The following is a 25,464-nucleotide window of genomic DNA, read 5'->3' as shown; positions in this document are numbered from 1 at the left end:
ACAGGCTAATACATGTCCTTGTACTTATTTGTCCTCTGTGCTAAGTTTTTGTATGGACTCAATAACAATAACAATCAATCAATCAATCACAATCCTCTAAGCTGTTTCATTACATTCATATACATTCATTCATCACCTCCACCCTCTGTAGTCTTTGCAGTGTAGCTGATCCTAAGCCAAGACTTTAGTGGCATGTGGCCTACTGTACTGCTGAAATATTACATCTGGAGAGGTTATGCTGCAGAAATAAGTAACCCATGTGGGAGCCAGGCAGTGTGTAGGCTGGCGGTGAGGGCAGCCCATTGACTGTCTCTGTGTGTCTGTGACGGTGTGTGCGTGCGTGTGTCTGTGCGTATGTGCGTGTGTGTATGTGCGTGTGTGCGTGCGGCAGACTGTGGAAGTGTGTAGGCAGCCGGAGCGGAGCTGTCCGTGGTGCTGAGGCTGCTGCAGACTCTCTACGTGACACCGCGTATGTGCCGATGTAAAACACAATGTACCAGGAACGTGTTGTCTTCACGTGGGGGCGCATGTAAAAGAAAGCACCTGCATCTCACTGTCTGATGATAAAACCAGTGTATTCTGCTCTTAGATCTCGCTGCCACTTCTCCAGCGCACAGCTTTCTCTTCGTGTGCTGTGCGTACGTCTCCGCGAGGCGGTGTTTGACTTCAAATGCCATATTTAGGAAAAACGCTTGATGTCTTTGAGTGACTGCGGCGACGGCAAATGGCGTGCTCTGATGTGAGTGCTCGTCGAGGAGCGTGCGAGAGCCAATGGCAGGGGGCGTGGGGGGAGCGGCGGAGGAGTATCCGTCCGCGGCCAGTGCGCGAGAGCTCGGTGTAGGCTGAGAGCGGAGAGATACGGGCGCGGTGTGCTGCGGTGCTATATAACTCGCGACAGGACTATGTTCTTTTTAAAGAGAACCTCCTCCTCGCGTTGTTTCCACTCAGTGATGTCGCGTATTTGTGTGGCGCACCTGTAAAGAGCGAGACAGGCACAAGCCGGCTTTTTTAATTCTTTGATTCCTTTTATTTATTCTTTTCCTTTTTGTTCCCTTTTGTTCCATGCATTTGCTCACTGGAAATCATTTGTGTGTTTTTATTTAATAAATATTTCATTTCCTCATTTTATATTGTTTGTGTTTGATTTTATGTTCTTAAGTTTGAGCTAAAGAGAGCGGAATTCACCATTTTACGAGCTATTGGCCAGGTGATTGAGATTGTTTGCCTAAGGACGTCCATAACTTTCATTTATAGAAACGGTAAGATATTTTTACGCATTTGCTCCTTAAAAGTGAAACCTTGTCAGATGGTGTTGTTTGAGCAGCCTGTCATGTCTTGGGAGGCAGAATACTACTGTAGCTGTTTGCATGCGGAGCCATAGGACAGTGTCGTGGTGCATTCATGGCTCCACGCTGACGACGCTCTACTCGTTTGTGGTGACTGTACTTGAGAGACTGAGGAGAAGTGGGCAGTGTCTGCACATGTGGCCATTTCTACAGGCTCCTGCACGGACTATTTGATCACTAACATTTCAAGGTTAGAAGGATGGTACAAGCCAAAGGGAGTGCTGCGATATTCTGGAGGATTTGAATGCTTATTAAAACAAACCTTGGATGTGCACCTGGACTTGTGATTTTCAGACAATGGTTGTTACACTGCAATATGATCTAAATATATAGAAAAGCCAAATACAGCCTATAGCCTATATGTACTGTACACTGTGCTGTGATTTCAGTGTAGGATAGCCATCTGATGGTCGTAAGAGACAAAGGCAGACTGGAGGGCAGCTCCTGACTTCTCAGAGTGGCTGGGCTTAGACAATAAGAGCAGTTTGATAAAAGGAGGCATGTGCTGCTCAACTGTTTTGATAGTAAAGTAGAAAAACTTGTATTTATGCATTTATGGCTAACATTCATACTTTATTGCATGGAGCTTTTGACATTTAGAAACAGTTGCAATAGTCTATGTGGACATTGGCCATTTCCCAAATTGCATAAAGACTACTACAGCATGATTAAGTAGCGTAAAAAGTAAATTTGCACTATATTGGCATATGTAAAATCACATTACAACATTATGATAGCCCTAGGTGTGGATCTTTGTCAGAACACTGTCCTTATCATTTGTGTTAAAAGTGCAATGATGTAGCCAAAGTTTCCTTTAGGGTAGAATATTTCTAGTTGTTTTATTAAAATTAAAGAATTTGTATTGGTCTTTTGCTGAGGAAATTCTTTTGGTGCAATAGCAAAGCTACAGCATCAGATTGTAAATACTCTGCATAAAGGAGCGATACTGTCGTTTTAAAATATTTCAAACAATCCCTTGCTGGAGGAGGCCTAGGGTAGCCCACATTTCCATTTCAGTCTTACTGATGCTCTTCTTGGGTGTATATTTAGACAACGTTTTCAATATTCTATAGCTTCATTTTAAAACCATTCCATCAGTATAGTGAGGCTGGTGCATTATGGATGGGGCACGTCTGTCCTGTAGGCAAAAAGGTCACAGTGAGTTCAGAAAATTCCAAAATAGAAATTGTATTCAAACTTCCAAAAATGTCACTAGTTAAATATTAGATTTTTTTTTGTGTTAGATTTAAGTTGTGAATTGTTGCCCTGTATAGCATTAAACCACTGTACACCTGTTTCAAATTAATTAAGCGTTCATTTCCGGGTCCAAACTTTAGCTCAATTCTGATTGGTTGAACGTCTAATTAGTTTATTTGGGGTGGCCGTGTTCCCGCCACCGCCCCCTACTCACTGCGGAAAGACTGCAACCTAAACTCGATGTGTGCAGACGTTACATCGATAAATAGCGCTGCAATCGCCGACTAAACATCTCCAGGTAAGATAAGACCACGATAAAAAACTGCATCATAAACAGGCTTGCAGCGCACACTTCCAGAGCGTTACGGGAGCGGGCAAGGCCAAACCAAAAACTCAAAGCAGCGTGATGAGAACGCTAGCTCAACCTAAACTAGTTTCCTATGCTTTTGAATATATAAATACTTGTTTTTTAATACGACATATGATTAGACACCAGCAGCAAATCTTTATCTGAGCTGTTAAAACCCTGACTTTATTTTCAGAGCACGCAAATCTGTCACATGTCAAGCTAGCAAAGTCCTCTATACTTCAGAGCACCTGCAGTACAGCGGTGCGGGCCGGTGCAGATGCTCCCCTGGTCTGGTTCCCCCTGATCTGGTCCCTGGTGGTCTCTGGTGGTCTGGGTTTATCGCGTTTATTGAAGCGGCCTCAGAGCGGTCTACTGCAGCGGCCATGTCCGAGCACAGGTGCCGCTCATTAACTCATTCAACGGCTGCCTCACGCGCTCACCCCCGGTCTGCAGCCAGCTAGCCAGGCATCAGGCTAACACACATTTAAGTAGTTGAATTTACTAATGAACATAATAAACATGAGCGTTTTGTAATAAATATGTTCATTTTTAAGTCTTTAGCCCCTCAAAAATCTGTGTTTAATTGGTAAATGTGTACAAGTAAAGCAAAGATTTTCTAAAACTAGAGTTCAGTGTCAGAATACTATGTTGGCAGCACATTCTATAGCCTATAACCAAACTGGAATACATTAACTAAAGGCACGGCTCAACTTGAATCTCATATGTGGAAATGAGAGGTTGTAAATCAAGACCTCTAAGTCTGAATGATTGCTTGTGATTTTGCGTCATTGTAATTGTCCATAGTTTGTTTTTTTGTAGGAGCCTGGAGGAAAGCGTTGGCCCTTTTTTCTTATTCGTCATGATCATATAGTCTATAAATACACAGATGGCACCACTCGTCTAATGTATTATTGAGTCTTTCTAAATAAAGGCTGCGGAGGAAGGGGGGTGAATGCAGTGAAAGCACTGGATGACTGAAGACCACGTCAGGACATTGTCCGCTGCACTGGATACGCCCCTGTATGCCTATCATAATAACATGTTTTAAAATAAGAAATGGGACTGTGGAAAATACGAAAACTAGTATAGAAACTAGATGCTGATTTGAACAAGTATCTGTACTAAAATCACATTCACAGGATAGAAATTAACTGCTCCCGAATAGCTTTAGAATGATGTTAAGCTGTATCGGAACAAGTATAAAAGCACATAGACTGGTATACGCCCATGGACCAATATGACATATACCCGGGCGACTGCGGGATTACGTAGATATAACGCCATATGGAAATATAAAAGAAAATTACAACCAAAGATTGTAATCATTGTATCGTATCGAGTCTATTCCTTGGTATAAAAAAATCAAGTAGTAAGATAATGTATGCTACTGATGTAAAAATGCTAAAGCAGGATGATCCCTATTCTAAATTTACAATATTGTAAGGAAGACGTATAGTGCAACAAAACGCTTAAGTATAGGAAGTTAATATCTAACTAGTCAAAAGTTATTCAAGCCTCTACATCTCAAATCTTATAGTAGTACAGAAAAACACTGAAAAGTTGTGTTGTCACTTTGCTGGTTGAGTAGACCCAATAGTCAGTACTGATTCCAAACACCACAATGACAATAGAATGTGATTTTCGACATTAAATCGTAGTACTTTTTTCTTTTATTTTACAATGAGGCCTTATATCTGTGTAGTCTCTCAGTTGTGCATGTAGGTTCCATCGTCATCCATGGGCGTATACTAGTTTGTGTCTTATACTTGTTCTGATACAGCTCCAAGATCACTCTGAAGTTATTCAGGAATTATTCATTTCTGTCCTGTGAATGTGACTTTTTGTGTCGATTTGCTCAAATAAGTATCTAGATTCGATACTGGTTTTAATATAGATTAGTGTATTCATTTCAATGCTTTTGACAACCCTACCAGAGGAGAACTTTTTTTTTTTAATGTAGTTTTAGGTTTGTTGGATAACATGAGTTGTAGACACATAGGAATAGAACTAACTAAAACATTTCTTTGTGCTATTTATGTCTTTTTTCATTATTTAACAATTGGTTCGCTTAGAAAAAGATTCACTGGCAGTATCCAGCGTGAGGATTATTTTGTCAGTGGTATAATTTGGTTTCAATATTTTTGTTTATTTTTCTGTGGCAATGTATCACTCTTCAATGTTTGTTACAGTGAAAGGTTTACAAGTAGTTTTCTCAGTCTGCAGTACAAGGTCACATTGGACTGCACTGGACAATGCATCTCAGGTTTTGAGCTGTTTGCATCACCAGAGTTTAGGTCGTGATGACAGGTGAAACCATGTGAGGTCACTGTGTTGTGCAGATGTTGAGTTTTAGGTCAGAGGTCATCTAGAGCCTTCTCTGGTCCTAAATCTGAGTCAGATCCAGTGGAAATATGGGGATGGTGTAGATCTGCTCCTGTGGTTTGTGGGCATGTGTGCGTGCGTGCGGACGAGTATGATATTGTGGGGACTGAACTGTCACTTTATGGGGACAACATACAAGTCTCCATGCAGCGTAAATGCTTTCATAGATTGACATGGTTTAAAGTTCTGATGTAGGCTTTAGGTTTACAGTAGGCGAGCTGTGATTATGGCATTGGTTAAGGTTTGGATCAGTGTCTAGGAATTGAATGCCAATGTAATGTCCCCAAAAAGCATGGAAACCCAACGTGTGTGTTGTGCAGTGTCCGCACACAGCAGTGCCATAGCACCAGCTACTCTGTACTCTGAGCTACTTAGTCCTCATGTTTACACATGTTTCTTTAGGAAACAACACTGGTTTAGGATTGCAGCCCCTAATGTGAGGAGAGGTGGAGATTACAGAACACTCTGAAATATGATGGTGGTGTTTTGAAGATATGCAAATGTTGAATTTTGAGTATGTCATAATACAAAATAAGTGGATTAGAACAAAAATGGAACAAACTTGTATTGTAAACTTTGAAACAAGGGAATGAAGAATAAAGGGCTATTTTGCTTATACTTAAGTCATCACAGATTTAAAGGTTTTAGCATGTTTCTGTTGGATTGACGTAATGTATGAATATTATCAGGATAAGTGGCCCACACATATTGTGAGTCACGGTAAAGTAACCCTTATAGACAGAGGGCTGTCCTGTGAGGCACAGCCTGGACCTGCAGTTCTCTACAGGCAGGTGTGGATGCCGGTCTGAGGAACTGCTACTGTACACATGTATGTGTGTGTGTGTGTGTGCGCGCGGGTGTGTTTGCATGTGTGTAAGACTCCAGAGGACAGGCCTGGCTCTCTTTCTGAGTCTTGTGAACATTTTGGGAGCGGCGCAGTGCCAGGCGTGTGCTCCAAGTGTTTATCTAATGAAATATTTGTGCCTTGTGGCTCTGTCTGCAGCGGGACAGTAGCCAACACTTTGCTTTGTACTTGCAGTAAAAGGTGAAACGTCAAACTCGCTCACGCTCAGCACTCTCTCTCAAACAATATGTTGTTTTGGCACATCCACCAATCTGCGCTCTTCTCTTCCACTCACCAGGTGCACAGCTACCTGACTGTATTAGTGCTATGGGTCGGCATTGCTGTGCAGCAACTCGGCACACTCTCTGCACCTGCCCCTCAGGTCCAGGGTGCACCTGTGACATCACTGTGAGCTCATCATGCTCCTGTCTGTGTAGAGCTGAATGTGTCTTTACCATGTGTGGTATTTAAAGTGGCCATTTTTGAAGGGAGTTTGGTTTAGTCTCATGGTGATTAGGCCTGTCACGATAAATACTATACTTATCGTTCAGTATACATCTTGGATGGAACAATCATTTTTCGGGGTCAACATTTATTGTGGAGCATTTTCTTGGTAAAAGTTGGGAACTTTATTTTTCCTGTTCTACGATTAGATTTGAGCGGTGGAGGGTTGAATAAATAACTTCTATGACTCATTATATATACAAACTACTAAAGTGTCTCAAGGTGCATTTTTTTTTTTTCTTCCAACATGTATATTTAGAATATTTTTAGGTGAATATTTCTACTTCAGTGGTATAAATTAGTTTCAGTATTATTGTTTATCTCCATTTTCTTCAGCAATACATCGTACTTGTTATCATGACAGGCCTAATGGTGATGTAGTGTGAGCCTCGGATGAATGTGCAGTGTTCAGGGCAAGAATGGTTCAGTGTTGAATTGTTGCAGCCTGTTTTATTGTACTTTGAGTTCAGAACACTGTCTGAATCTGATCCCTGACTTGTGACACTGTGTCATGAGTGCGGTTCTGTTGCAGCGTATACACCACTCACAGCTCACCACTGCCCCATGTGGACAAGTCTCAAAGAAGGGCCTGTTACTGTGGAGGTGCTCAGTGTTGGGGGTGGGGCTCAGGTGAACAAGTCATCACCAGGAGGAGTTAGGTGGCTTTTAGTTGTTTGTTTGGGCTGTACTTTAACGGTGGACACAGTCATAAACGTGCTGTGTGAATGCTGATGCTGAGTTTCCCATAGCTCTGCTGCTTGTTCCCCTCCTCTTGCCTATAGACGGTGTATAGACAGTAGACGCCTGTGGCCCGAGCAGAGCAGTGCACCCCCCACCCTGCTCCCTCTCCCGCTCTCTGTGACATGTGCTGCCGTGATGCTGTGTGCTGTTGATCTAACCGAGTCTTCTGTCACATTTCAGACGCTCCTCCTCCCCCCTGTCATGGCAGTCAGACTGTGCGATGTGGCCTCTCTGCTTAGGAGCGGGTCGTGGGCGCCTGAGCCTTGGACTGGGGTCTGTGGCACTTCTCTTTAACTTGTGTCAGTGCGCAGGCCATACCAATGTGGCCACGCTAAACAACAGCACCACACATGAGTTTAAAGCTTGTCTGTATTGGTATGGTCTCATGCAGTGTGTGTTATGCTAACGCTAGCTGCTCGTGGTGTCCTCCGGTGCATGTGGGGATCTAAAGGATGACTCTTCACACATTCTCTGCTGTTGTCTGAGGCTGCTGTGGCTGCACTCCAGGGCTGCTTTTACTCCTCTGATCCTTGCACTGTACACGGCCAATTCTAATCATTATTATACTCATGAATTCACCAGGGATGGGACGAGGCACACCACTGGATTCACCGCAATTTGACTTCATTTCAAATAAATAGTTTGCTTCTGTTCAGCCTCACATTTTTTTGTTTTATATTTTTGCTGTTATTGTAGCGCTGCTTTTTGGGCCTACAGTTTTTCAAAAGGTCTAACTTATCAGTGCTGAGAGGTGGGAGATGCATGAAATGGCTGTTTTGGAGATGAGCAAAATGACAGTATTGAGTATATATTCTCCGTTAAGTGTCTGGTTTAATCTCCCAAACAAGGGTATAAATTGATATTTCTGCTCTTTTGAAGTTAATTTTCAACCATTCATGCTTTGTGCAAGACCTAAACCCATCCCTGATGCATTGTTAAAATTATAAGGGGAAAAATATCAAAATTCATTATCACCCACCTCTACTGGTGCTTAACCCTTTAAATATGTAGAAAAAAACTACACTAGATAATTTATGTGCGCACCATTTTGAGGCAATTTTATCTTGTCCCAGCCCCAGAATTCCCCACCCAAGCCTCCTCTGTGTTCACATGGGCTTATAGCAAATGTCTGAAGAGCGTCCTTTTAGCCAGGGCCCGAGCCTCCTCGGTTCTGTAGAGCCAGCTTTGACTTGTCTCTTTGTCTCTTTAGCAGGTAATTGCTGCCATGGAAACACAGCTGTCCAATGGGCCCACATGCAACAACACAAGCAACGGCCCGTCCACCATCTCCAACAACTGCTCATCGCCTGTGGAGTCGAGCAGCATCGAGGACAGTAAGACCAACCTGATCGTCAACTACCTGCCCCAGAATATGACCCAAGAGGAACTCAAGAGCCTGTTTGGGAGCATCGGGGATATCGAGTCGTGCAAACTGGTGCGGGACAAGATCACAGGTAACACCACAAGCCCACAATAAGGGGGGGCAGTACATTGGCTTGCATGCATTTCCTCATTTTTAACCTGTGAATAATAATCTTGTACCCTTCAGTTTAAACGCTACAAACATGTTCTGAAATGTACTTGATTTCGGTCTTCTCTCAAATCTTAACACTCCTGGACTTGTTTACAATGTGCACTCTGAACAGAATCCTACTTTTTAAATGTATATGGCAAATCTGATCACAATCTCAATACTTTGTGTGAAAAGTGTGTGCAGCTCTTCTGTGTATAGAAATTTTTGTCCCCGCAATTGATAAATACCCACCCACACACTACAGACTAATGCTGCTTGTGTGTTTAACTAGATACTATATTTGATTGTTTTTGCAATATTTTGATTTGCTTTTGGCCCATTAAATCTTATTCACTAGTAGGTTATGATTTAGAATATGCATTCACACATGTTGGGTCCCGGTCTGGTCCCGGTCTGGTCCCGGTCTGGTCCCGGTCTGGTCCCGGTCTGGTCCCGGTCTGGTCCCGGTCTGGTCCCGGTCTGGTCCCGGTCTATACCTAATTTTGATGTCTATGGAAGTGTTACCCTTAGACTTTGAAAAGGCTTCTTGTAGAGTTCCATGTTGCAGGATGCACCGGCGTAGCTTTAAGCGGTTTTAGCTTTAATGTTAATTGAGCATTTCGCTTGTCCATGTTTGAGAAGGGGGAAGGTCCACATTCTGATACCCAGTATCCAGTCAGCAGTGTTTGTGATGTGATCCCTGTGTCTGGTGTAAACTCCGAGAGGAGCGCCTGATAAAGGCACTATTACTATTCAGATGTATTAACCTCACCAAAGAGCATGTCACTTTTACTCTGGTTGTGGACCGTCCAAGTGCATTTGAGCTCATTGATCGTAATTTTTACCACTACAATCAGGTTCACTCTTGCGCTTTCTCTATGGCCTGTATACTAGTGCTGTAGTCCTTTAGGCCATCTAAAATTTGGATTTCTATGGAGCACAGCAGAAAGCAGAATGCAATGGAAACGTTTCAGTTTTGTGAGTGACCGGATAGTTTAAACTGCTCTTTCACTTAGGAAGATGCTGTTCATCACTAATTCTTTGTGTACATTGTTTTTGGATCATAATAATTTTGAGAGATTTGTCACTCTGAAATAGGCCTGTCACAATAACAAATTTGACAAATATAAATATACAGAATCTTTAAAGGGTCTGAGCTGCAATAAATAGTCAACCAATAATTGGCTCTAAATGTTGTTGTTTTTTTTCGTATTACAAAAAAAATTACACAAATCTCCCACTTTTGCAAAGAAAGTATACATACAATAAATATTGAGCCCCACAATATATTGAGCGACAAGTCGATATACTCTGGAATCATGTATAGAGCAGCTGCTTGCTGAGGAACCAGGTGCATGATACAGGCTCCTATAGCAGTCGTGAGAGCAGAGTCTAGCACAGACGGAGTACTTTTACACTGAAGCAGACATGTGACCACACACACTGTCCTCTTGTGGATGGGATCAGTCAGCGATGAGAGATAAAGTTTTACAATCAAATCCAAGTTGCTTATGCGGCGCTTTAATGTGCTGAAGCGGCTGGAGCGGTTGAACTTGACCGGTGCAGATTGTGTAGAGACCCGTGAGTGGGAGGAGGAAATGGAATTGGCTGTGTGCGCGTCGAGTGGGTGTCAATCTATTGTACAGTCTGAGATAAACTGTGAGGAGGAGGGAGGGGGGCTTCTGCATGAGAGTGATGGTTTCTCCTCTGGGACTGACTAAAATGAATAACTCAATATTGGGGACTGTTGAATGCGAGCTGTGTGTGGTTTCCTCTTTAGACCTTTTCTGTTGTTTTTGACAAAGGAATGTGTCTGATTACAGGGCAGAGTCTGGGCTACGGTTTTGTCAACTATGTGGACCCGAAAGACGCAGAAAAGGCCATAAATACTTTGAATGGCTTAAGGCTTCAGACCAAAACTATCAAGGTAAGACTTGTGCTGCCGTGACAGAGAAGAGCCTATTGTTAATCTGGGCACAGCAGCCGGCTCCACTCACAACTGTTTCTATGGTATCACGGCAGCGCGCCTTCAGAGGGACACACTATTAGCATTCTGTTAGCATTCTGCACACACGCCTGCACAGGTCTGAAAACCAGGGCTGTTCAATATCATTATTTAACATGTAAATTGCACATGTGTTACACAGGTCTAGAAATCCTGCTCCTCCGCAAATCAACCTTAAGCTGCAACACATAGTGTTTGTATTTATCGCACGTCCCAGGTCCTGAGCTGCTCTGTCAGATGTGCAGATAATCCTCAGTGAGGCTCAGGAATGTACAGTTTAAATATGAGCCTCAACTGGAGTGTGAAGGGCACAGGCTCCTCACAGCACAGCCCAGAGCTCACAGCAGCTCCATGTGAAGAGGGCTGACTCTCTCTCAGCCTCCGTGTTGTAATCACTCACATGTAGAGGAATCCAGGAGGAATAACGAGTGCCTCATGTGTCCTCAGGTGTCCTATGCTCGGCCAAGCTCCGCCTCCATCAGAGATGCAAACTTGTACGTCAGCGGTTTACCAAAAACAATGACACAGAAAGAGCTGGAGCAACTCTTCTCTCAGTACGGCCGCATCATTACCTCACGCATCCTGGTGGACCAAGTCACCGGTGAGGCCACAGCTCTAAAACTTCTCTCTCTCTAATTTCAACTAAATCATGTACATCTCCAAATGTATTAAATGTCTCTGTGATTGTGTGGACAGGCGTCTCCAGAGGGGTGGGCTTCATCCGCTTCGACCGGCGTGTGGAGGCGGAGGAGGCCATCAAAGGGCTTAACTGTCAGAAGCCGCCCGGCGCCACAGAGCCCATCACGGTCAAGTTCGCCAACAACCCGAGCCAGAAGACGAGCCAGGCTCTGCTGTCCCAGCTCTACCAGTCCCCCAATCGAAGGTACCCAGGGCCCCTCGCACAGCAGGCACAGCGCTTCAGGTAACGGGGCACACCTGAGCACCAGAGCCATCACCCATCCTGTGGCTCTCATCTTAGTCTGAACACACAATGCTTTAGTCTGTACACATAGTGTGAGTACATGTGTGCCCCACCCCCACCAGCCGCACACGCACACGTGCACACACGCACACACATACACACACTCCTGTGTTACTCATCTGCCATGCTGTCACCATTCATCAGCTGCACAAAGCACCAGCTCCTGTCTGCTCTAATCCACACCTCCTCTCTCTCTGTGTCTCTGCTCAGGTTGGACAATCTGCTGAACATGGCCTATGGAGTGAAGAGGTAAATACACTGATGTGTGTCTTGGGTGTCACAGTCTGCATTAGAGCTCATCTCCATCACAAAGAACAGGCTTGTGCTATTGCACATAGTTACATAGTTGAATTGCACTCACCTTGATCTATTATGGACAGTTGTGTTGCGTCAGAGCCTTTCAGGTTTCTGCAGCGTTTGGTTTGAGCTCAGAGTCCAGCTCTGAGGACACACCTGTCATGTCCCTGTCCCTGACGAGCTACTAATGCTGCAGGACAAACTGCAAGAATTTTGAGCCTCTTTTTAATCTGCACCTTTAGCCGTAGCAGCAGGGGCAGCAGACCTGAGGCTTCACGCCCCTGTCTTGTGCGGCCATCATGTGGCTGTGTAGCTGTGTGTAGTCATGTGTACCTGTCCACTACTTTGTGTAACTGTGTGCGTGTGTCCACAGCCGCTTCTCTCCGATGGCCATCGATGGCGTGACGAGCCTGGCAGGCATAAACCTCCCGGGCCATGCAGGCACGGGTTGGTGCATCTTTGTGTACAACCTGGCGCCGGACGCAGACGAGAGCATCCTGTGGCAGATGTTCGGCCCATTCGGAGCGGTCACAAACGTCAAAGTGATCCGTGACTTCAACACAAACAAGTGCAAAGGATTTGGCTTTGTCACCATGACTAACTACGACGAGGCGGCGGTGGCCATCGCCAGTTTGAACGGATATCGCCTTGGCGACCGCGTGCTGCAAGTGTCATTCAAAACCAACAAAACACACAAAGCCTGATGTGACTGTGCACAGAGACTGGACCACCTTTCTACATTAGTAAAGCTTTGTACATCTGTATTACCACAACATATTTAGCTTTGAGCGCGATTCCTTTCTGTTCTTCTTGCTATGCTTTGGATCTCCTTTAGAGGAGACGGACCATCTGGACTGGTTTAAACTGGTTTAGTCTCTGGTTCATCGAAGTCTTGTACGTTTGTGTGGTGCTTTGAGTTCTGTCTGTCGGGGTTTGCCTTTAGGGTCTTTGGTGGTTAGAAAGTCCTTCTTTTCACATATTTGCCGTTGAGTTGATTTGTAAGTATTCTGTTGTATTATGACTTGGTTATTGGTTGGCTGCATAATGTTGCATATTGTAAACTTACGGATAAAGACAAAAAAAAAATTCTTAAGCAGTACCTTGCCAAAGAGCTAAGAACCTCTTTGATGTGGGTTTAAAAGCATCTATTTTTATAAAAAGAAAAATTTGGAGAAACTTTTTACTGGACCTGGAACAAAATATTTTGACTTGGATACTTTGAGAAATATCTTCATATGACACCTTGTGAGCTTTTGAACTTTACAAGAAAGTTTGCAGCGGTTGAAATTTCTGGAGAGATTTATGATGTAAAAGATACTTTTGAGATGTTTGTATTCTCTTAGATTCTAGATCAATGGCAGTGCTGGTTTCATTTGTAAATCTGTGGTCCTCCTGTCATTCTGGTGTTAGCCACTCGCTTCAGTTTGGTTTGGCAACTGACTGAGCCCAGGTTTCATGGTTACATGCTAATGTAGAGGCGTGTTCTACGCAGCATGCTAATGTAGAAGCGTGCTCTAGACAACATGCTAATGTAGAGGTGTGTTCTACACAACATTCAAATGTTTTCAGAACATGCTAATGTTGAGGTGTGTTCTACACAACATGCTAATATAGACATGTTCTACACAACACACTAATAGAGGCGCTTTCTATACAACATGCTATTGTCTTCAGAACATGCTAATGAAGAGGTGTGTTCTACACAACATGCTAATGTCTTCAGAACATGCTAGTGTAGAACGCGTCTCTACATAACATGCTAATGTAGAGGCACATTCTACACAACATGCTCATGTAGAAACGTGCTCTGCACAAGATGCTATAATCTTCAGAACATGCTAATGTAGAGACGTGTTCTACACAACATGCTAATGTAGAGACATGCTAAAGTCAGTTCTTCCGACGCAGTCCTCCGACAGAGACTGTTTTTGTGCTCAACCTGAACCGAGTGTTTTAACGTCACTAAAGTTTTCCGAGAGCCGAGGACACACACTGAAGGCAGCGGCTTTCACTCTGAGCTGGAGAGCTCTGTAAATAACACATTTATGTTGACTATTTGGACGTTTTTCTGTTCTCCTTTAACCTTAATTGAAAAGTGTGATTCTATTTAATTTCTTTTAAAAAAAAAAAGTCTTTTGGTTTTGAATATTTAAGATTTTAATTTCATTTGGCCTTTTTTGAATCTTATTTGTCCTCCGGACTTGCATTACAGTGCATCAATTTGTTGGTTGTTTGGTCTGTAGATAGTCTTGCTTCGTAAAAAAAAAAAAAGGTATTAAGAAACTATAGACATTTGTTTTTGTTTTTTTATATATAAACATTATAGATATATATTTATGTGGTACAGAATGGATATAAACCACAGTTTGATTCCTTTGTTTTTCATACTCATATATATACGTAATGCATATAACCTGTCTTTAAAACCGTACAAGTGTATATTGCTTTATTCACTTTGGGGGAGGTCAGTGAATCCTAACGAATGCTGGAATTGAAAACTGGATTGCAGAGTTGAGTGACTGTCCCTCTCCCGCAGCAGTGTGCTATGCATTCTCGTTCTGACCTGCGACAGCTTTCTTTGTGTTTGTAACATGAGCTGCTGTGGGTGGGGGCCACAGTGGAGCCGGGCGCGCCTTCAAACTTGTGTTGTGCTTTTCCAAATAATCGCTTTGATTTGCTCTGCCTGAACTCTCCTGTGGCCCCTACCCCTCTTATCTCAATTCTTAATGTGAGAATGATTATTTATTTAAAGTTGTATAGTCTGACTTGGTTCACATTTTGGAATAGAATATCTCTTTTCAGTATTTAAAGAGGATGTACGTGTTCTTTACTTTGTGTTTGAATACTTTTTCATGTTCAGTACATCAATAAATATAAGTTGAAGGGCAATGCAGTTTTTGGTGTATCCTTTTGTATCTGCCTGTGTTCAAACCTCCTGGAGTTTCAAGTCTTCTCCACCGCTCAGGTCTACAGCGCTCTCATAACAATACGACATGATCAGTCTCCAAGTGCATTTACAGTCTGGATTTAGAGAACACAAAATCACGGTAACTGGCCATGATGTAGTGTTTATATTGAAAACTAATTGAGGCGTCTCTTCCTTTGAGACTATAATTGCCCTTGATCTCAAAGGGAAAACAAATATGCACAGTGTAGTTTGAAACGTTTTAAAGGTTCACTATGTAACTTTTCTAGCATGTCCATGGAGATGTTATTGCTTTGGGAGTTGCTGAGATGATCCACCATATGACATTTCTCTATCCATATACAAGCAGGTGACACAACTAGGCCAAGTTACAAGTCGGATCTGTGGAGAGGCGACACACTGTTCAAAGTGAGAATGCATGTTTGTTTTTTTTTTAATGTATTTTGAGGTGGAAAAGCATGAGGTATGAAAGTAAATGTTTAGAAAATGTAACAGTTCTATCCACCTGTTTTTCCAGGAAGTAAAACTGGTTAACTGCCATCGTTGCCATGTGTTGGGAAAATAAGTCTTCATAGTAACAGAAGTTGGTAGTTGAAATTTAGTCAATACATGTTTTCCTGCATGGTCTTTATTTAAGTTCAGAGGATGTAATACCTGAAAGTAGCAAGTAAGGAAATTGGGCTATACCTTTGTTGACAAAATTCAATCTCCTTTATTTCCCTTTATACACGAGCGATTAGTGTCAAATTTTGATAGTACGGAATAGACTTGATACTCAAATCCGATTCTGATGCCACAATGCTGATTTAAAAAAAGCACTCTATTTAGATAATACTGTCATTTTCAACATTAAATCACAGTAGGTTTTTTTTTTTTACCATGTGCCCTCATATCCTGGTAGATTCCATAGTGGTCCATGGTGTACACTAGTCTGTGTCTTATACTTGTTCTGATGCAGCTCAAGATCATTCTAAAGTTATTCAAGAAAAGGTTCAAATGAGTGACTATTTTTGATATTAGTTTTAGTATACATTAGTCTTAGATTTTTGATACTTTGGACAACTCTGGTAGCAAGTAAGATAACAGTTGTTGATTTGACTCAGTAAGTCATGCATCGCCCAGAGACTCTCATGTCTGGACTTTAAAATCCTCCCCTTTCTCAAAATTAAGAATGCACTGAGCTTGTTGAATTCAGTCCTTTAGATGCATTTGGATTATTTGCTGTTCACATTTTGCATGTTTGAGTGAAAGATGTGGTCAGACTGTTTTTTTTTATTTTTATATTTTATATGTAGTTTTAGTTATGTATATAGTTTTGATGTACAGTAGCAGTACAGTCTACAGGCTATAATTTACATATTTTATTTTATTACATATTTTTTTAGCATTTGTAAACCATTTTCTACCTACATTTTGCATGTTTAAACGAGCTAGGAATTTCAACCATATCACCATTGTTGCCACCATTTGTTTTGAAATTTGGTTCAAATTTATTCCAATTACAAATTGTGCCCAAATTATAATTTTTTTCTTTCTTTTTGATCTTTTATCAGTTGTTAAAGTTATACCATGTAACGTTGTGGGTCTTCCACAGTATTATCTTTTCATCGTGGAGACTAGCAAGTGATGCCATCAAGCCAAGTTACAGGTCGGATCTATGGAGAGGCGAGCCTGCTCAAAACAATGCGTGTTTTTCGATGTATTTTTGAGCAGTTTATTTAATTTATGCAAGATGGATAAGTTGAATACCATACTGTGGAGCATTCATGGCAATCCAATAATATCTCCATGGTGACAAGCAGGTAGCAGACCCAGCCTCCACCAGAAAAGTTACATAATGCAGTCTCAAGAATATTTTTGTTAGCAAGGGTTGTTATCGTCGCAGGTTTAGGCTTCATTCTGCAACCTCATCACTCAAGAATAAGTGCAAAGCTAAGACTACACCAGATAAAACCGAATACGAAGATTACTAGTCGTGCATGTATCCGTGGTAACCTACATTTAAGGTAGAGGTGTGTTGGTATATGGGCCAGAGGATAAATAAAACATGTTGTACTGGTCCACATGTGCTGATGTAGCAGCTAAACACATTTGCATATGCTCTGTCTCCACTTTGATTTATGATGCCACCTTTTCTGTTACAGTACAACCTGCTCCTCTGTTACTGAAGCAACCGCGACGTAGAGGATCTCAAACTTTTTTACTGCTGTCTTGCAACTACATTTTGACGGGACTTCCCTAAATTTTTTTCTACTTTAAAATTCTCCATCTCAATAGAAATAAGCAGATGAAGCCGGGTTACAACTTCAATCTGTGGAGTGATACAGTGACTCCAGGCAATGAAAGAATATCTCATCGGAAACAATAAGCACATGGCAACCTTCCACCACAAAAGTTACACAGTGCTCCTTTAAATGTGTTCCGTCAGTCATAGTTTCAGTAATGCACAAAGTCAACTGTCCACACACTTTGTATTCTACCTGAGATTGTGTGAGTTTCTGCCTAGAATGTCTGGAAACACTTTATAGCGCAACACCATCTGTCCCCAGTCAGACTTTAACAGCATTTTATGGATAAACCAAAGCACTTTTATTTGCACTCTTCCGGCAGAGAGGCTACAGATAAAACTGGACACAACTTCAAGTGCAACACTGGTGATTTCATCATTCAGTGACACAGCTCTGGATCAGGTGGACCAGCAGACAGACATTTTGGACAACAGTAATCAGATAATGGGTGTGCACGCTCAGGTGCAGCACTGGTAATTATATCATTTGGATCTCCCTATTGGTCCAACAACAGTAATTTATCTTCTATACAGACCTAAAAGTAACCTTGCACAGGAAGAGGAATTCTCATGATATTTGCAAGTTCACAAACTCAAGAGAATCCATCTTCTGCTTTTATAATTAGACCCAGGCCACCAGTGATTCAGAGAGTGGACCGATCACAAACAAACTAACCAAACAAAGATGGCAACACCAGTGGACATACTGGAGCCTATTTTAATAGAAATATGGAATGTTTAGTTTTTGAGATGTGTTTTTCTCTCAACTGGATTTCACAAAAGTTTGGTTTCTCAGTTTGTTCCACTGTTGTGATACTTCCATCAATCAGCTTCAAGTGTTTGTCTTTCAGCGAGAGCCAGTCCTGATTAAAGACTAAACCAGGTCTAAACCAGGTCTAAACTCGGACTAAACCCGGACTAAACTTGGACTAAGCCAGATCTTAAGCCAGCTCTAAACCCAGGTCTAAACTCGGACTAAACCAGGACTAAACCAGGTCTAAACCCAGGTCTACACCAGGTCTACACCAGGACTAGAGGACACAACCATAGGTGCACACACTGGTACAATAAAAGTCCACATGTCCTCAGTGTTTGTGTGTCATTGTGGCATGTTGCGTAAGTGCAGTTTAATAGCAGTGGTATTCTCCATCAGGCCCTGGCACCTCACTCCCATAATGAGAGTGTAAGAAAAGGGCTGCAGATTAGAATAACAGCCTGAACTAATCCATAACAGGCAGACGACGCTCTGTGTTCGGAAAAAGCATGTCATTTCTCATTTTGTAGTGCAATGGTAAAACCTTCTCTCTCACCCTGTCTCTTCTCTCTCTTTCTCACCCCCTACGCAAAGCAAACCCTCAGAATAGTGGCAGTGGCAAGCCGCCGGCACATGGAATGCAATCGGCAAAACAGACTCTCCCTGCTCCCTTTTTTCCCCTCCTTCTGCTCGATCTCTCCTTTTTCTCTCTGTCTTTCTCTGAGATTTTTATTCTTTCCTCTGTCCTTCTATCTATCCTTGTTTTTTCTCACTTCCCTCTCCTTTCTATCTCCTCCCTCTCTCTCCTCCTTTCTCTCTCTTCTTTTGTTTACCTCTTTCAATCTCTTCTCGCCTCCTTTACCATCTCCCTCTCGTCTTTCTCTCTCCTCTCTCTTGACTATCTCTCCTTCTGCCCGTATCTCTGTCTTCATTCTTCCTGTCTCTCACCTACTTTCTATCTACTCCCTCTCTCTCTTCTCCTTTCCCTCTCTCCTCTTTTCTGTTTACCTCTTTCTTTCTCTCTCCCCTCTCTTGACTATCTTGCTTTTTGCCCATTATCTCTGTCTTCATCCCTTCTCTCTATCTCCTCCCCCTCTATTTCTTCTCCTTTCTCTCTCCTCTTCTGTTTACCTCTTTAAATCTTCTCTCAACTGATTTACTATCTCTCTTTTTTCTTTCTCTCTCCTCTTTCTTGACAATCTGTCCTTCTGCCCATATCTCTCTTCATCCTTTCTTTCTGTCTCCTCCCTCTCTTCTCCTTTCTCTCTCTTCATTTCTCTTTACCTCTCTTTCAATCTCCTCTCGCCTGCTTTACCATCTCCCTCTCATCTTTCTCCCACCCCTCTCTAGACTATCTCTCCTTCAGCCCAAATCTGTTTTCATCCCTTCTTTTCTCCTTTCTCTCTCTTCCTTCTCTCTCTATCTTTGTTTCTCTTTACCTCTCTTTTTATCCTCTCTCGCCTCCTTTACCATCCCCATCTCATCTTTCTTTCTCCTCTCACTTGACTATCTCTTCTTCTGCCCATTTCTGTCTTCATCCTCTCTATCTCCACCCCTCTCTCTCTCTTCTCCTTTCTCTCTCTTTCTTCTTTTCTGTTTATCTCTCTTTCAATCCCCTCGTACCTCTTTTACTATCTCCCTCCCATCTTTCTCTCTCCTCTCTCTTGACTGTCTCTCCTTCTGCCCATATCTCTGTCTTCATCCCTTCTTTCTGTCTCTCTCCTCCTCTCTCTCTTCCCTCTCTCCCTCTCTTCTCCTTTCTTTCTCTTCCCTTGTTTGTTTACCTCTTTCACTCCCCTCTCACCTCCTTTACCATCTTCCTTTCGTCTTTCTCTCCCCTCTCTCGACTACCTCTCCTTCAGCCCATATCTCTGTCTTCATCCCTTCTTTTCTCCTCTCTCTCCACCTTTCTCTCTCTCCTCGTTTCTCTTTACCTCTGTTCACTCCCCTTTCATCTCCTTTACCATCTCCCTTTCTTCTTTCTCTCACCTCTCTTGACTACCTCTTCTTCAGTCCATATCTCCATCTTCATCCCTTCTTTTCTCCTCTCTCTCTTCTCCTTTCTCTCTCTCTCTCTTTGTTTCTCTTTACCTCTCTTTCACTCCCCTCTCACCTCCTTTACCATCTCCCTTTCGTCTTTCTCTCACCCCTCTCTTGACTACCTCTCCTTCAGCCCATATCTCCATCATCATCCCTTCTTTTCTCCTCCCTCTCTTCTCCTTTCTCTCTCCTCACTTCTCTTCACCTCTGTTTCACTTCCCTCTCACCTCCTTTACCATCTCCCTCTCGTCTTTCTCTCTCCCCTCTCTCGACTACCTCTCCTTCAGCCCATATCTCTGTCTTCATCCCTTCTTTTCTCCTCTCTCTCTACCTTTCTCTCTCTCTCCTCATTTCTCTTTACCCCTCTTTCACTCCCCTTTCATCTCCTTTACCATCTCCCTTTCTTCTTTCTCTCACCTCTCTTGACTACCTCTACTTCTGCCTGTTTCTCCATCTTCACCCCTCCTTCCTTTCTTTCTCTCTTCTCCTTTCTCTCATCTTTCTCTCCCTGCAGCTCCAGTAGAGAGAGGAAATCCATGCTCTTAGTGTTGACTTTGGAAATCAAAGCGGAGCGTCGTTGGGAGGAGGGAGGCTGCTCCTGCTGCTGCTGCTGGTGATTGGTATTGACAGGACTTGTTCTGTACATTCGGGTAAACAGAAGCTGCTCCGTTGGGATTATTCACGCACTCGTCGACACCGCGGATATCGCTAAGAGACCCCCGAATATGTCTTCAAAATAAAGTAAATCTGATCAATTATAATGCATGTTACTGTAGGTTCCTCTAGGGCACATGTGTAAAAACTCAAGGCCCGTGGGCGAAATGCGGCCCGTCACGTAATTTTATGTGGCCCGCGACAAAGTAAATTAAAAGGTATGACTGTCTTAAAATATGAGTCTATCAGGAGATACACAGTTACACAGCCATTTTTCCATATCTATGCAATATTTGTAACTTGAAAAACTAATAAATATAGAAACAGTAAACAAGATTAAAAAGTAGTTGCATTTATTTTGCATTACAATTGTTTACATTTAGTTACACTTCTACTGTCTTAAAGTTACATCTGGCCCTTTGAAAGCCACCATTTTGTTGATGTGGCCCTTTGTGAAAATGAGTTTGACACTCCTGCTCTAGAGTCTCTTGTATTTTCCAAAACATGTACGTATTAGTGGGATCGGCGTATTGATACTTTGCAGCTCATGTCATCTATATTGCGCAAAATTGCCTCTTGTGAGTTTCAAGGCAGACCATAATGTAGTTACCTCCTCAAAAACATACCTGGAGTTGCGTTTTGTTTCATTCACGCTTGTTTCTGTAAGCTCAAAATGCTTTGTTCCACCTTGTGATGTCATGAAGTGGTAGTTTTCAAGTTAACGGCTACTTTTTAACCTTTAGTTCAGCAGAAATTTGCACTTCCAAATCTAAAATAATCCAAATGATTCCCGTGTATGGAGTTTTTGGAAATGCAGTGGAGTACTTCCTGTATTACCATATGACATCACAAGGTGGAACAGAGCGTTTTCAGTTTGAGAGAAGAGCTCAGTCTAAATATGCAGGGTTTGTGTGTTAAATGAATGAAACAAAACACAACTCCGGGTCTGTTTATGATGAGAAAATAACATTATAACAGATCAGAAAGTAGAGTAATATGGACCCTTTAATCTGAGCTTTGTTTTAAGACAATTTGACCCTTAAGAACTTGACTCCTAGTGGTTTGAGACGCTCGGCTTCATATTACTTCTAGATGGGGGCCAAAACGTCTTGATTGCAAAAACAGTGTGCAGATGACCACCACTGAAACTTTTGAACCAATCTGGACAAATGAGGGATTACACCGTGTCTCCATTACAAACTGGCAATGCACAATTTAATTTCACAACAGATTATTTCAAATGACTTAAAGGGCCCAGATCTTTGTTATAATGCTGTGTTTCTCATCAAAAATAGACCTGGAGTTGCATTTTGTTCCATTCACACATGTTTAACACACAAACCCTGCAAATTTAGGCTGAGTTCTTCTTTTCTGTTCTAAAAAAAACACCTTGTGATGTCATGTGGTAATACAGGAAGTGCTCCACTGTGTTTTCAAACTCCATACACCTTCACTAGAATCATTTGGATGATTTCAGTCTTGGAATTGCAAATATCTATTTAACCAAACGTAAAAGGTAGCGTTCAACTTGTAAACTAACACTTCATGACATCATAAGGTGGAACAGAGCATTTTGAGCTTTGGAAGTGTCGACAGACTGGAATACAGGATTACTGAAACGTGTGAATGAAACAAAACACAACTCCAGGTGTGTTTTTGATGAGGTAACACCATTATAACATGGCTTAAAGCTCAAAAGAGTCAAATTTGTGTAATATAGGACCTTTCAACCAAAACACACAGAATATCCATCATCTCACAGAGGACAGCAGACACGTAAACAAACTCATACATTTGATATATTTGGTATAGTCAATTGCAATCCATCAAAAATGTGTTAAATTATAAATGCAGTGGTTGAGGTTCAAGTACCACACAAAACATGAACGGACTCGAAAATGAACCACCAAAAATCAGAAATGTTAGATTACCACAAATTTATTTTATCTGTTTCCCCAAATATTCTTGTTATAGACTACAAACTTCGTAATCTAATTTGCCAGAGGTGGGCAGTACTCAGTTACACTTCCTCAGTTACATTTACTTGAGTAACTTTTTAAAGAAATTGCACTTTTCAGAGCACTTTTCAGCAGCATACTTTTACTCCTATGTACATTTTTATTGACTATATACGTTGACTATATAAAATAATATGATAAATGAATTACATTTGAAAATACAAGTATTAAATCTGTGCAGTATTTAATGTTTTTTGTTCTCCTAATTACATTAACCTCAAATTATAAATCCGATGTTACTACCAGACAATTACTTTTACTTGAGAACAATTTTCGTCTACTCTACCCACCTCTGTAATTTGCACATCTCCAAGACAACGAGTGATTGATATTATTACTATTATAACTATTACTTTCCAGTGTGGGTGATGCCGTTTAGCTAATCCAACTTGACTTTTCCCTCGTCAGTACCGGGATGTTTCCTTGCGCAGGTCTCCTCCTGACTGCTCCATGTTGTACCTCATTACTTTGTTTGCACGGCCTGCCTGTCACGCCTAATGCTGACAAAGATTTGCGCTCATTTTAATCTCAGCATAAAAAATACACAAACTTGTTTATGCCCCTGACAAACCATGGAAAGCACATTCTGTACCGCAGCGAACATTAAAAAAGATTGCACTTTGTACCGAGCGGCAATTGCAAAACAAATTTACATATTAGTGTCCCTGGAATAGTTCACCTCTTCTGGGTACGACAGGTCTGACGCCGGGGCCGTAAATTTGATGTCGGTTGGTTGGTTGACGTTGGAGAGAGAGGGGGTGAAGTTGGAGAGGGGCCATTTGTTTTGATGAGAGTGGAGCAGTGAGCTGAGTTAATTAATATAACATCCCTGAGCACACCATAGAGAGGGGGGAGAGGAGGGAGAGGGGAGGACCACAGCATCATGGGAAAGAAAGGAATATACTTACAGTAAAAGGTTGTGGGTCATACTGAGGCTACAGTGGTATACCTGGGTTTGTTTTTTTTTCCTCATTAAAGGCACTGTACCTGATTTTTACTGTCGAAAAATGAACAGAAGATTAGTTTATTTCAAACTGTTTGCGGAGTTCAAGTGGAGGAGTACACGTGTCTGGGGTGGGGGAAGTCTGGGAGTCCCTGCTTAGACTGCTGCCCCTGCGACCCGGCCCCGGGTAAGAGGGTGAAAATGGATGGATGTTTGCGGTAGTTATTTACTTTTTGCATTTTGAACTTCATAATTATTCATCACAGTGAGTTTATAAGCACTTTTCACAACTTTTCACGCAACAGTAAAGCAAACAATTAGCATGCTAACACGCACTTCCTGATTATCGCACAAGAAAAATGCTTTATAAATAGATGCAGACAACACGCAGACATTTTATTTTGAGTCCAAGAGCTGCTTAAACAATAGAACTGTACTGGGCTAAGACAAATTTGAAAAGTAAAGCTCTTGATTTACCGGTTAATCTGCGTAACTCTCATTTATGGTCACGAGTTTTAGAGTAATGACCGAAAGGACAAGATTGCAGATCATGGATTGAGTTTCCTCAGCATGGAGCTCCCTAAGAGACAGGGTGAGGAACTCGGAGTGGAGCCACATGAAGAAGACCCAGGACACGCTGGAAAAAGCCCTGGAAACGTGAAAGAAGATGGATGGATATATGCGAGAAAATTGGGTGGAGGGCCTTTAAAGACACAGAAGGTTAAAAGCGCGTCGAGTGCTTTGAAGGCAGAAAAGCGCTATATAAAAATGTGACTATTGACCATTGACCAACCGCTCTGGTAAGCCGCACATGCCCAAAGACCTCCTTCCTACAGCGTAAACCTCCTGCATAAACCTCCTGCTTTGGCCTGCTCCACCTTTTAAATGCCTCCATCTCCCTGCTCCATCTAAACAGCCTGGCTCTCTCTCACCTAGGGCTCAGTGAATGCTCCCGCTTCCCTTAAACTCATGTGAAAACTCTTGTCTGCCGAGCTCCTTCAAACAAAAGAGGGAAGTTGCCGCGAGACACGACGAAGCCCACGGGACCCCCCTCCTCTCTCCGCTCTTCCCCGCTGTTTCACCGCTCTTCCATATCCATTTATTATAGCTGGCAAAAACACTACTTCGGGACCTTGCTTGTCAAACAACTCCCCACCAACCGAGAGTGATTTTTTTATTTTTATTTTTCTTTCTGCACATTCAGCTTTCCAGCTATTGTTACACACAACTATAACAATCGGTCAAAACTTCCATTGACCAGCTACTGCATATGCTACGAACAATATAAAATTTTAATAACCATTCACTGGCTATCACGCTTTGCAATCAGTAAGCTAGCAGAATACTGTAAATAGCTGTAGCGGACACAAAGATGCTAAAAATACCACAGAATAAATCCCCTTTTTCCAACTAGGGCGAAATTGTTGATACCGGAATCCAATTTTAAACGCTTTCCACAGCTTTTGGTGACTATTTAGAATTCAGTCGATAATTACCATATTAAAATTCATGTAGGAGTCGGTGCGGTTGTGTTGGGGAAAGATAAGGGGAGAAAAAGACTTCGAACGGGAGGGCTATCAGTCAGTTGCCAGAATTGCTTCATAATTGCTAAGATGCACACACGGAATTCGCTCCCTCCCTGCTAAAAATAATGCGAAGTTTACTAATGCGAGGTTGAACGG

The 25,464-nt window shown here is 42.2% G+C and overlaps 1 protein-coding gene across 11 annotated transcripts; it reads left to right on the top strand.

Annotated features, from left to right (window-relative positions):
• The first annotated feature begins 938 nt into the window (after window positions 1-938).
• elavl2 (ELAV like neuron-specific RNA binding protein 2) lies at window positions 939-15,049 on the top strand. Of its 11 annotated transcripts, none has more exons than XR_008649089.1 (9): window positions 2,736-2,841; window positions 7,544-7,636; window positions 8,574-8,817; window positions 10,700-10,803; window positions 11,329-11,482; window positions 11,578-11,803; window positions 12,074-12,112; window positions 12,534-13,697; window positions 14,010-15,049. XR_008649089.1 is itself a non-coding variant. In XM_055229029.1 (8 exons), exons 2-8 carry the CDS (start codon window positions 7,565-7,567, stop codon window positions 12,862-12,864), a joined length of 1,128 nt encoding a protein of 375 aa, XP_055085004.1. In that variant the 5' UTR covers window positions 939-1,259; window positions 7,544-7,564; the 3' UTR covers window positions 12,865-15,049. The 11 variants fall into 11 exon arrangements, 7 of the variants coding, with proteins under 7 accessions (XP_055085004.1, XP_033839635.1, XP_033839638.1 ...); XR_008649088.1 differs by lacking the exon at window positions 14,010-15,049 and adding an exon at window positions 13,852-13,945; XR_008649087.1 differs by lacking the exon at window positions 14,010-15,049 and adding an exon at window positions 13,803-13,945.
• The last annotated feature ends 10,415 nt before the right edge of the window (window positions 15,050-25,464 follow it).

This window comes from Periophthalmus magnuspinnatus, chromosome 18, assembly GCF_009829125.3.
Source record: "Periophthalmus magnuspinnatus isolate fPerMag1 chromosome 18, fPerMag1.2.pri, whole genome shotgun sequence".
NCBI classification, from domain to species: domain Eukaryota; kingdom Metazoa; phylum Chordata; class Actinopteri; order Gobiiformes; family Gobiidae; genus Periophthalmus; species Periophthalmus magnuspinnatus.
Note: the sequence above shows the minus strand (reverse complement) of the source record. Positions and strands in the feature narration are given on the sequence as shown.

What these genes read in the sequence shown, in the direction of transcription:
- elavl2 (XM_033983744.2), top strand. Translation starts at nt 7,565, where the DNA reads ATGGCAGTCAGACTGTGCGATGTGGCCTCTCTGCTTAGGAGCGGGTCG. An exon ending in CAGCAGGCACAGCGCTTCAG is followed by an intron (nt 11,804 to 12,073) that starts GTAACGGGGCAC and finishes GTCTCTGCTCAG; the next exon opens with GTTGGACAATCTGCTGAACA. An exon ending in ATGGCCTATGGAGTGAAGAG is followed by an intron (nt 12,113 to 12,533) that starts GTAAATACACTG and finishes GTGTGTCCACAG; the next exon opens with CCGCTTCTCTCCGATGGCCA.